The following is an 11,886-nucleotide window of genomic DNA, read 5'->3' as shown; positions in this document are numbered from 1 at the left end:
CAGACTCTACATGTTTAGTGATGTTGGGTCGTAATTTTTTTTTTTTTTTTCTGGTTTCATCCAAAGCATCCAGCTGGGAAGTAGATGGCGTCTGCTGTGTTTTATGGAGGATTGTGACCCCAAAATGCCCTCCTTTGATGTGGTTAGATTTTTATTTTTACTTCACTTGATCCATCCTGCTTACTCTACAATGGCAAGATCAATATGGCTCCTCATGCAGTCTGGTGAGCAGAAAGTTTATAGCCCAGGTAAACTGGATATCGTAATGCCTATTAGAAGCCCTTAAAAACTGCAGTGAACCCAACAGGACAAAAATCTGCTCTTAAAAAGGCCTCAGTTGCAGTTACTGTATTTTAAAGAGTTTGATTCATTGCCCGGTTAATAACGATCTTAAAATCATCATTATTGGGTTGATAATTTCCTAACATGGGTTTCTTTTTAACCCCTTTCGAGAAAAAAAATGTGTAAGTAAAAATATAAACTTCATTAAAGGTTGGGTTGTTTGTGTTCAGTGTGAGATTATGCTGCTTCAATAAAAGATTTATGATAAGCCTTTCTACAAGTCTTTACCAGGTGTGTGAATGAGTACAGCCCTCTTTATGGTTTTCTTTAAATCTGAACTGTTCACCCTTAGTTATTCTGCATTTTAAGTTGTTCTGACATTCAGCTGGTTTAAATCCAAAGTCACTTTCATGTGATTCCCCACAGTTTGACATGCTAATTCTGTATTCACTTTATGGTTTAAAACCATAAATTCTTATGTCAACGATTATAACAAAGCTTTGGTATTATTGATCTGTGTATTTTCAAATGCAGCAACCAAAAAAGGGACTTTTTTGGTTATTTAAGGGTTGGCAAGAATTTACTTTAGATCTGTTTGAACCACAGACCCAGATTAACTCGACATCTCCACATGACCTTAAACATCAGCTGACAGAGCAACAGCCTCGAGTCAGCTGCTGTGGTTTTAGCTATGCCAGTTGCAAAAAGTTTTATAAATATAATTCCTACCCAAGAGATGTGAGCACTTCTTAACACTAATCTGAGAAAGAGCATAACTCATATTTCTACTGCAGGTGGACCGAACATCTTTGTATTTAATTTCCTAATCCAGTGCTTCAAAGGCTTTGAAAGTGGCCCCCTCCCTCCCAGGAAGAAACTTTTACTAATTAAGGCCCAGTTAAAGAAGACGCTTGCTTCTCTCTACTTATGAAAATCATTTTTATTTTGTGCAGCAATTATGACATATAACAATTTAATTTAAAAAAATTAAAAAGGTATAAAATTTGATTTCATTGCTTGAGATTATTTTCTGCATTTAGTATAAAGATTTTGCATCAACTCTACTTCAACAACTCCACTTTCCTACAAAAATATACTTATTCTTTTTTCTTTTTTGTTAGAAACAAATATAATTTAAATAAACATCACATAATTCTTTATTTTTCTATTGAAATTGTTTTAATAGTTTTTGTCTTTAATTTTTCTGACCACCAAATAATCAAATTCTGCATATTTAAATATTTTCTTCTATCTTTGTGCAATTTGTTTGAGATTAGTTTTCTCAATTCACCAATTGCGTCATTTTAAAATTTTAATAGTGTGTCTTATTTTCTGTTGTATAAACAGTTTAAATAACAAACATATTTACAGAATGTGAAACCATTAATGAGTAAAAAGATGGTTTACTTCCTATCCTTATAAAAGCTGGGAGATCATTTACTGTTGTAATAGAGGAATTATCTTAAAACGTTAAATAACAGCAATGTTTGGTATTTGCAATATATTACAAAATATATATTACAAACCCACCAAACATCATAACCTTGCAAAAATGGTGTGGTAAATAGGACATTTTCTCTATGATAAATAATTTCAGTTAAACAAGAGTTAACAAATGAATATAATTGTTTATAAAAATGTTAATATTTTTGTCTCTCTAAAGAGTAAGATTATAAGACTAATCCATGAGCCTTTCTTTTCTTATTTAAATGTATATATTTTTTTAAATTTAAACTCTTTATTACTATTTTTGAACAGGCGCACTTTAGTCAAGCTAAAGGGCTTCAATATGGCTGTAATATGATTGAGTAGTAAATCAGCCAATAGGAGACGGGATGCCTCTGCTCAGTAATGTGGACCAATTAGAATTCTCGGCTGACATGCGTTTTTTCACCCAGGCGGCATTTGATTGGTGGGCGCTGTACGTGGGTGTGCGTAAGCAGCTCTGTCACGTTTAGATGAGAAGGTGGAAGGAGGAAGCGAAAGCCGAGAGAGGAGAATCTAAAGAGAAGCAGCACGACTCTCATTTTACCACTTCTTACCTTCCAGTTAATTTAACCGAGGAAAAAACATGGCTCAGTAAGTTTTTTTTAATGACGCTTTATTAATGTAGACAGTGCTGCGACGTTTGTTGTAGTCGAGGTTGATATTTTAGATTAAGCAGTTCCTTGGTCTGTTTTAACAAACATTAATCGTCATTGTTGGGTAGTTTAAGGTTTTCTGAGCTAAGTAGCAAAAAAAAAAAAAAAAAAAAAACTTTTGTTGTAGGTAGAAATTAACATGTGACATGACATTCAATGTGTAAAATTACACGGATTAGACACTTAATAGAATGTACTCTGGGGAATGAAGTCGTTTTAGACTTTGTCCTACATGATCTAGACTTTGTTAGTGCAAGCCAGGCTTGCATTACTAAAGTGATGTAAAAGTCTCTTTTAGTGTGTTACAGCCTGGTGCCAGTCTCCCATCAGATTCTGACATGCTATGTGACTCCTATTGTTTTCACAGAGCAGACATTGCACTGATTGGGCTGGCTGTCATGGGCCAGAACCTCATAATGAACATGAACGACCATGGCTTTGTGGTGAGACCCTGACTTCCTTGTGTTTACACTTCTCCTGGTACATCACGATATTCCCGTTGTTTCCCCATCAGTGAGAACATCTCTGTTCAACAGGTCTGCGCCTTCAACAGAACCGTGTCCAAGGTGCACGACTTCCTCCAGAACGAGGCCAAGGGCTCGAAGGTGATTGGAGCCGAGTCCCTGGAGGACATGGTGTCCAAGCTGAAGAAACCCAGGAGGATCGTCCTGCTGGTCAAGGCTGGGCAGGCTGTGGATGACTTCATTGAGAAACTGGTTGGTGGATTTTTTTTTCCTACCAAGCGTCAGGAGAAAGAAAGAATTAGGTTAAACCATGAAGTATGTGTGCTTAGACACGGGGCTTTGTGACATTCAGATTGCATGAGTACCTTGAGTGAAGAAACCACAATTTCAAGACATTTACACGATTGATTTATGCGGCATAGAGCCGGATCTGTTTCCAGTCACTCCTGCATCTCATTTAACAGATTTTAGCCCAAGGATCAGTCGGCTAGAAATTGGAATCTGCCATTTTTTCCCCTCCAGAATCTTCTCTCATTTATGATTGGTGGGTTAGATGTATAAGATTTCTTTTTGTAGCTCATTGAATGGATTAAAAAAAATGTCCACCTTGGTCTATAAACTCAACATTGCACAGCATTTACTTTGACACTTTTTTTTTTTTTTTGGAGTTCAATTAAAAATTGAAAATTGGTAAAGATTGGAGACCATTGCCTTGATGCATAAATTAGGAGAGTCTTGTAATATTTATTTGTTTTCTATTGGATTTAAAAGTTTTTTATTTTATCTGTGAAATTACTTTGAAGAAAAAACTGGAATCAATGACAAAAAAATCAGTATCAGGCAGGAAAAGCCTGATTGGTGCATCTCTACTTTAAACCGCAGGAACAGTATCATGCAAAAAATGTTTGCAGTTTTGAAGCATTTTTTATTTTTTTATTAAATCTTTCATACGAATTAGCGCCAATGCCCGCTTACATCCACTGCATTCACAGGTTCCTCATTTAGAAGCCGGAGACATCATCATCGATGGAGGCAACTCGGAGTACAGAGACACGACGGTAAGTTCCTGCTGATCACAGATTGGCTGGAAACTGTTTATTTCCCAGCATGCATCCTCAAAGTTGCTCTCGGCTTTGCGTCACACAGCGACGGTGTAAGAGTCTGAAAGAGAAGGGCTTTCTGTTCGTTGGGAGTGGAGTCAGTGGTGGAGAGGAGGGAGCTCGTTATGGACCCTCGCTCATGCCAGGGGGGCACAAAGAGGCCTGGTGGGTCCTAAAAATAAGTTTATTTTTTCATATTGTGATGTTGTGAAAACGTCCTTTTTGTAATAAGCTGGTAAACGTGAACACCTCATTTTTTTTTTCTTCCAAGGCCCCACATTAAAGACATCTTCCAGAGCATTGCTGCTAAGGTCGGGACAGGAGAGCCCTGCTGTGATTGGGTGGGTGCTCCCGTTTCTTCCTCCATATGTCCACGTAGGCCACAGCAACGTGCGCTTGTGTCGAGTCGTCTGACATCGCTGTTTCTTCGGGGCAGGTCGGAGACGAGGGCGCGGGTCATTTCGTCAAGATGGTCCACAACGGCATCGAGTACGGAGACATGCAGCTGATCTGTGAGGCCTACCACCTGATGAAGGACGTCCTGGGCATGGACCACGATGAGATGGCACAGGTGGGCCCGCGTTACTCCCTGCTGACAAGACCAACACAGAGTAGTGCATCGTTGGCAAGGGACAGGGATGATTTTTCATTTGTTTTATAAAGAAAAATCTGAAATGTACGGAAGAGGATTAGGGCCATTAAAAAAAAAAATAGAAGTCTATTAAATTCTGACTTTAATCTCAGAGTTTTGAGAATAAAGTCAGAATTGAATAGACTTTTGAATGGCCCTAATCCTCTTCCGTAGAAATGTGTATTTTTATTCAGAGTTAAAACTTTGAAACGGCATTTCACTGCAGTTTGAGCTGCGAATCTCAGCTTTGCTCATCCAGATAGTAAAACTTCTACCCTCTCCGTTATCAAACCAGCTCCATCTCAGTCCGACTGGGTGCTGAGCGTCTGCGAACATCACTTTTCCAAGTCTTGTTGTTTTTAAGCTTAATTCCCTTCGGTTTTTTTTGTTGTTGTTTTTTAAATGGCCAGGCGTTCGACAGCTGGAACAAGACAGAGCTGGACTCCTTCCTGATCGAGATCACGGCCAACATCCTTAAGTACAAGGACTCCGATGGGAAGCACCTGCTGCCCAAGATCCGCGACAGCGCGGGACAGAAGGGCACGGGGAAATGGACGGCCATTTCAGCCCTGGAGTACGGCACACCTGTCACTCTGATCGGTAAGAGGAAACCAGGAAGTCCCGGTTTCTCCTTTGTCTTCCTGCAGCGCTGGTTTCTTTCAGTAAACTCTTCCTTAAGACAAAAGACACCAGAGGATTAGGCCACGCCTGCTATGAATGCAGCATCAGACGACTATTAAAGGGCAAAGATCGAACGCAGAACAGGTGTTTCTGTTAGATGCGATCAATATGAGGCCGCAGGTAAGAAGATTGGAGGCTTTTGTAACGGCCTGCTCCTCTTCTGGCGACATAAGAAGGATTTGGATTCCTTTACTGCTGCTTCGTTGTGATTATGGGACACAGAAAAGACGCGTTGCTCACGTTAAACGGGGCGAAAACGCGCTGCAGAACACACGGCTGTACGTGGAGCGGCTCAGAGATCGGCCTCATGGAAAGTTGGCCGTCGATCCTTTTGTAGCATGAGCGGGACCGTTACCAAACCCGTCCAGGCTTTGCTAGGATTAGGTGTATTTAACGCTGTCTGCTCGGCTGCCGTCGGCTGCTGCACACCCAGAGAGCCCCGGTGTGTGAGAACTGATCCCGCTTGTGTGGAGCACCATGCATGGCAGGATTTCACATTCTGCTCTTGCATCATCCGGCCGGGCAGTCCGTTTTCTGCAAAGTCATGCTGAGTCTTCACAGTAGAAATGGGTTTTATTATTTATGAGGCAAACCTTACAGTTTATCTCTTTTTTTTGTTTTGTCAGGGTGACATGCCTAACTAAACTCATAAATAACGCTGAGTCATGTTGGTTTTCCTTTAACAGTGCAGCATTGATAAGGTGGCGTCGCAGCAATGCGCTGTTTCCTTCCTGCCCTCTTTGTTTGCTCTTAGAGAATCCAGGAAATCCAAACGTCCTCCTTCCCTGATTTTTAGAGACAGAGAAACCCAGAATGCTGTTCAGAGTGTAAACATGGTCCGTCTATACTCACCCGCCTTTTCTCCCCTCCTTCCTTTCTGCTTCTCAGGGGAGGCCGTCTTTGCCAGATGCCTGTCCTCTCTGAAGGAGGAGAGGGTGCAGGCCAGCCGCAGCCTCTCCGGCCCCCAGGGGGTCAAATTCAGCGGCAACAAGGCCGCTTTCCTGGAGGACATTAGAAAGGTAGTTTAAAAGCATACAGTCTTCCTGAATTACACTTCTCATTAGTGGTCCATATGTGCAAAATGGCTTTGGCTAGAAAAAAACAAAACATGGATAAGAAAGAAAATAGTATTTTTTTAATAGAGCTGGTGTAGTAAAATGAAATGATTTAGGATATGTTGTCAAGTTAAAATGGTAGCATTTATAAGATGTTTTTTTAAATGATTATTTTAAAATTGTAAAAAGTTTAAAGATAAGGACACAAAGTGCCTGCTCTCAGTAGGCAGTACAATAAACATCTGTATAAGTAAAGTTTTCTACTTTCTGCCTTAAGGGTGGCCAATATGGAGCCAAAGTTGTGCAGCGTATTATACTTTGTTGCATTTATTCATAAATGGCCACTCCACAACACCAATTAAGGTTGAGGTTGCTAAACGGCACTCGGGAAGTGCGTTCAGTCGTGTTAGCTGCAACACAACTATAGAATTTATAGAGCCCAGTGTAAAAAAAAATAAATAAAATGCTTGAAAGAAGGAAAAGTAACAAACCAAGACGCAAACATCAATGCTTGTAGTTTACTGTTACTGACAGGACAGGAGGAGTTTTATCCGTTTATTTAATTTCATCTTAAACCGAGGGTTTGAGTTTTGTTTCATCGCGATCGTAAGGATGTCTTAGAAAATTCAGTGTTGAAGTTTGAATCGGCTCCTCTTACCCAGGGTTCCTGCACGGTCCTTAAATATGAAATAATCAAATAATGGCAGAAAAACAGACTGAAAAATGTAGAAACTGGAGTCTGATGGGAATGCTGCAGCTCTGGTAGGTTTATTACAGTACATTTAAAGTTTTATAGGGAGCTCCAGTTCTGTTGCATTTCTTTTCCTTTGAGCTATTTTAAGCCAACCGAGTACAAAATGTCCAGAACTGTTCGCTCTTTAACTTCCTGACTTTCTGCCGGATCCATTTGAACGGGTTGGTGTCTAGAGTCCCTGCGTAACATCGCAGGCTTGTTATTTCTGAAAGTCAAGTGCGTTTAAAGTGACGGTTTTTTGTTTCCCCCAGGCTCTCTATGCCTCCAAGATCATCTCCTACGCCCAGGGCTTCATGCTGCTGCGGCAAGCGGCCAAAGAGTTCGACTGGTCGCTGAACTACGGCGCCATCGCCCTGATGTGGAGAGGAGGCTGCATCATCCGCAGGTGCCTTTCATCCTCATAGCTAACCCGCATGTTTCATTCCTACTTTGCTTTTAAATAATTGTTTGGTAGCTGAAGAGGCAACTTTATGGGAATGCAAGCACAGAGATATACTTTATTTATTTTTTATATGTTTTTTTTAAAGGTTCTAAGTTCAGTGCAACGTCGGTCTGCAGCCTGAGAAAAATAAACTTTCTTGTTGCAACGTTGAGGAAGTTAAATCTGTTCTGTTTATTGGTGTTGTGTGTTGTAATGTGGGAATTTTAATGACCTTCTTTTACAATCAGATGGTCTGAAGAATGACGATGCAGTGGTTGCAACACCGGCTATCTGGTGAAAAGAAATGTTGCATGAATCAAATGCGACACACCTCCAGGGTGGCACCTTGCAGCAGAGTTGGGCTCAATCAAGGCCAGCATTCATCGGTTTTTTGTCTAAACCGCTCCCTCATCCGTCTCTCTCCCTTCTCTCTCTCTCTCTCTCTCCAGCGTTTTCCTCGGCAAAATCAAAGAGGCGTTCGACCGGGACACTGACCTGCAGAACTTGTTGCTGGACAATTTCTTCAGCAACGCTGTGCAAGACTGCCAGGTATGAGGAAGTCGAGCAAGCACAGACTTGCAACAGCCATATTGACCAAGACGTTTAAACAGCTTGTTTCCTGCTTTTTTTTTTTTTTTTCTTTTTTCTTAACAATGAAACGCAGTGAAGCAAAACTGAGACTAGCTGCTGTAACTTTCAGCTGTCGGCTATTATCTCTTGACATTTTGCTGTTAAATCCAGACTGCTTGAAGTCTGTTGAGGTGGATTCAGTCCAGAGCCTGGCAGCAGATTTCAAGCCGTTATTTAGTGATGCACTATTTTGATTGAGACGGATTTAAAAAAAAAAAGTGAAACCTGTCATTGCTGACCAGATGCGTGCTGTGTTTACTAAGCCTCTCTAAGGTATCATTTCACCGTCTGCCTGCAGGAGTCGTGGCGTAGGACAGTCGGCGTCGGCGTCCAGCACGGCATCCCGATGCCCTGCTTCACCACAGCGCTGTCCTTCTACGACGGCTACAGACACGACATGCTGCCCGCCAACCTGCTCCAGGTAAACACGGCCGGCGCTCCCACTCAGCAGATGGTCCGGGTCTTAAGGGGGGGAGCAGATTACCCAGAGCACACGTAGGAGCCGTGTGTTGAGAGCTGGGCTTCTTGACTTGTGAGTTTATTTGTGACAGCTTATACGCTCAGCTTTTTCACGTTACAACCACAAGCTACCGTGTTTTATGTAATGGAGCATAATTAGGTGAAGGAAAACTGATAAGTCGTTTTAACCATAGACATCATAGACGTAGACGCCTCGTTGGGCGGGTTCTGCCTATGCTGCAGATGCGTCAGAGCGTCCGCCATGTTGAATGTGGCAGAACTGCAGTTAGTCTGAGTCACTTAAACAGTATCAGAGGGAGTTTAATCTCAGAATATACTTTATATTCGTAGTATTTTTATTTTTGTAATATTACGAGTTTATTTTCGTATCCCTTTGCCTTCATTCTCCTGACTTTATACACGTAAAGAATAAAAATAATTAAAAGAATCTAACCTGTCCCTATTACTCCAGGAGTCAAATAATTCTGCAAACTGTGACTATTCTGGAAATGTCCCCCTTAATTCTCATAATATGACATTTTTCTCATAATATTACCACATTTGCCTTTTTTTTTACTTTATTGTCCTAGGACCGTTTTTCTCATATTAGTAACTTTCTCTTTAATACTCCCCCAAAACGTCTGTTCCTATATAAAAACAGTCGGTACATTTCCATGCAGCACAGGAATGAGGGATGTTCTCTGATCCACGTTCACTACAACAGAACTTAACTTCTTTCTGCCACATACAATATGGCGGTGACGTTGAAGTACGCACCCGCGCCCAACGAGGCGTCTACTTATATGATGTCTATGGTTTTAACCCATGGAAATCTGAAATGTGAAGCCCTTAATGGCTGCAGAGGAGGTCATGCACTCATTTGAATCAGGTTAGCTGGAACAGAGACTGATCTAAAACACGCAGAAAGAGGGCAGGGTTGGGAACCACAGCAGAAGAAGTGCTCTGGTCAGATGAGACAAATTTAACAACGGTGGCAGCATAATGCTGTGAGCATGATCAGCAGAAACGGGGGAACTGGTCCGAGTTGATGGTTGAAGCTGAATCAATCCTGTAAGAAAACCTGCTGGTGGTTCCAGAGAGCGACGTGAAGGTTCACCTACCAGCAGGACAACAGTCCCGACTATGGTTTAGATCAAAGTATACGTCTGGTAGAATGGCCTAGTCCAAGTCCTGACCTAAATCCAGTGACTCTGTGGCCAGACCTGTGAATTGATGTTGAAAGTATTGATTCAGAGGGACTGAATACAAATGACAAATAATTTTAAAAACATTTCTTTTCAGGCGCAGAGGGACTATTTTGGAGCCCACACGTACGAGCTGCTTGCAAACCCCGGTCATTACATCCACACCAACTGGACGGGCCACGGCGGAAACGTCTCCTCCTCTTCCTACAACGCTTAATAACCAGCCTCACCTGGTCCGAAAACACAAACAAGATGCACGGTTGGGTAAAAGAGGGTGTTGCTCGGAAAAGAAGACCCCCCTCCACGTTTCACATTCCACCTCAGCAGCCAGCTTCATCCAGACTTTTACTCTTCAGAGCCCTCTCACAGTTTTTCTTATCCAGAAGTGGGACCGTAGATGTGTTGCCTTTCTGTTTCTGATCTTTTCTCTGATGTAAAAATAATGGCAAGAGGAGGAGGCAACAAGAAGTTGACTTCGTCTGGATATCAGGCTAATGTTCATCAGTCATGTTGGGCCCAGAGTTAACACTGGATTAAGGTGAAGCGCTGTGCTGATCTGTAAAAGGCTAAATAAAGATCTCAATCCCTTTATAATTAGCTTTGATGGTCCTTACCCTGAGCTGTGAATGAGACTGAGGTTTGTTTGTGTGGAACTAAATTAGGCAACACCTCAGACTCTTCTCTCAGCTTTTCCCTTTCAGGGATCCCCCACAGCACCGAACCCCATCTTCTGCATCTTCCTCTCTCACTCCAGCTTCCTTCGTCTCCTCTTTCTCTCCATCCATGAATCTCACCTATGGTCTCCTTCTAGGTCTTCTGTCCGGCAGTTTCAGCATCAGCATTTTTCTCCTCTGGCTTTATCTCCAAAACGTCTAACATGACCTGTCCCACTGACCTTCTCATTCCTTATTCCTTACTCACTATTGCTCTGCACTATTAAAACCAAGTACCTAAAATCCTCCACCTTCTTTTATAACCGCTCCCCGTAACTTTACGGCTCCACCTGGGCCTGAGCTTTCGTTCCTCTCCCCTCCAGGGCAAACCTCCTCCACCTGTTTCCTGCTCTCACAACAGATCACGACGTCATCTGCAAACATCATAATCCATGGAGATTCCTGTCTGAGCTCATCTGTCAACTTGTCCATCACCAAAGCCAACCAGAAGGGGCTGGTAGCCACTTAAACGGAGAAACGCAGATAAATAGCATATAAACCTCTGGTATTAAATGACAGCAATTGTATGGAAATGTTATTAACATCATCTAAAGCATCATCTTCAAAGCCACTTTTTTTATTCCAGTTTGCATTAAAAGAAATATATAACGAACTGAGCCAATGTGTAAAAAAAACAAACAAACAAACAAAAAACTACCTATAAATCTGGGCTTTGGTGTGATATTGTGTATTGTCCAGCAGGGGGTCGCAGTGCCAATTTAGGCTCTTATGGCCTCATTCGCCCAGATTTCATAGGATTTTAGGCAGTTTTGCTGGATGCTGAAGTATTTGACAACACCAAAATAAAATACGCCACAATGAGAAACAGGATTACGGCAGAAATGGAAGTAAAAACAACTAATAATTTCCTTTTAAAGCCATGGGTCTTAGATTGTTTCTTTTTAAGTCTAAAAGATCTAAAGGTTACAGTTTAAAGCTTATTTTGATCAAACCTAAAGAAATAACACCCAAACCTGCCAACTAACTAACCATAACATCATAACCCTTAGGGGAACATGTACAGATGTGAAGCTATCTGGTCCAGTCACATAGTAGCTGGTGCTTGGATCACTGATTTGCTCTCTGCAGATTTTAGTTCCTTCCTACAGAGGCTCCAAAATCCACCCCATCCATTATTATGAGCGTTTTGACGGCAGACAAAAACAGATTTGTTGTTGTCAAAGTCAAAATATACAGATAGGCTCAGATTTTTATATACCCCCTTACTAATACCTGGATAAATGCACCTTAGCAAGTAGCACCTGGACCACACACTTTTAGTAACCAACAACCAGCTTCTGACATGCTTCTGGTTGAGTGGTTCTCACCTGAAATGGTGGAGTTTAGTAA

The 11,886-nt window shown here is 41.6% G+C and overlaps 1 protein-coding gene across 1 annotated transcript; it reads left to right on the top strand.

Moving 5' to 3' along the window:
• The first annotated feature begins 2,217 nt into the window (after positions 1-2,217).
• pgd (phosphogluconate dehydrogenase) lies at positions 2,218-10,417 on the top strand. Its single transcript, XM_036136595.1, has 13 exons — positions 2,218-2,361; positions 2,791-2,866; positions 2,960-3,139; positions 3,880-3,945; positions 4,034-4,152; positions 4,259-4,328; positions 4,424-4,558; positions 5,029-5,218; positions 6,188-6,318; positions 7,360-7,493; positions 7,979-8,078; positions 8,458-8,580; positions 9,921-10,417. The coding sequence occupies exons 1-13, from the start codon at positions 2,354-2,356 to the stop codon at positions 10,038-10,040; spliced, it is 1,452 nt and encodes a 483-aa protein (XP_035992488.1). The 5' UTR covers positions 2,218-2,353; the 3' UTR covers positions 10,041-10,417.
• The last annotated feature ends 1,469 nt before the right edge of the window (positions 10,418-11,886 follow it).

The sequence above is a fragment of the Fundulus heteroclitus genome, chromosome 1, assembly GCF_011125445.2.
Source record: "Fundulus heteroclitus isolate FHET01 chromosome 1, MU-UCD_Fhet_4.1, whole genome shotgun sequence".
Lineage (NCBI taxonomy): Eukaryota > Metazoa > Chordata > Actinopteri > Cyprinodontiformes > Fundulidae > Fundulus > Fundulus heteroclitus.
The sequence above is the reverse complement of the archived record's forward strand: the minus strand, read 5'-3'. Positions and strand labels throughout refer to the sequence as shown.

What these genes read in the sequence shown, in the direction of transcription:
- pgd (XM_036136595.1), top strand. An exon ending in CGGAGTACAGAGACACGACG is followed by an intron (nt 3,946 to 4,033) that starts GTAAGTTCCTGC and finishes TGCGTCACACAG; the next exon opens with CGACGGTGTAAGAGTCTGAA. An exon ending in ACGCTGTGCAAGACTGCCAG is followed by an intron (nt 8,079 to 8,457) that starts GTATGAGGAAGT and finishes GTCTGCCTGCAG; the next exon opens with GAGTCGTGGCGTAGGACAGT.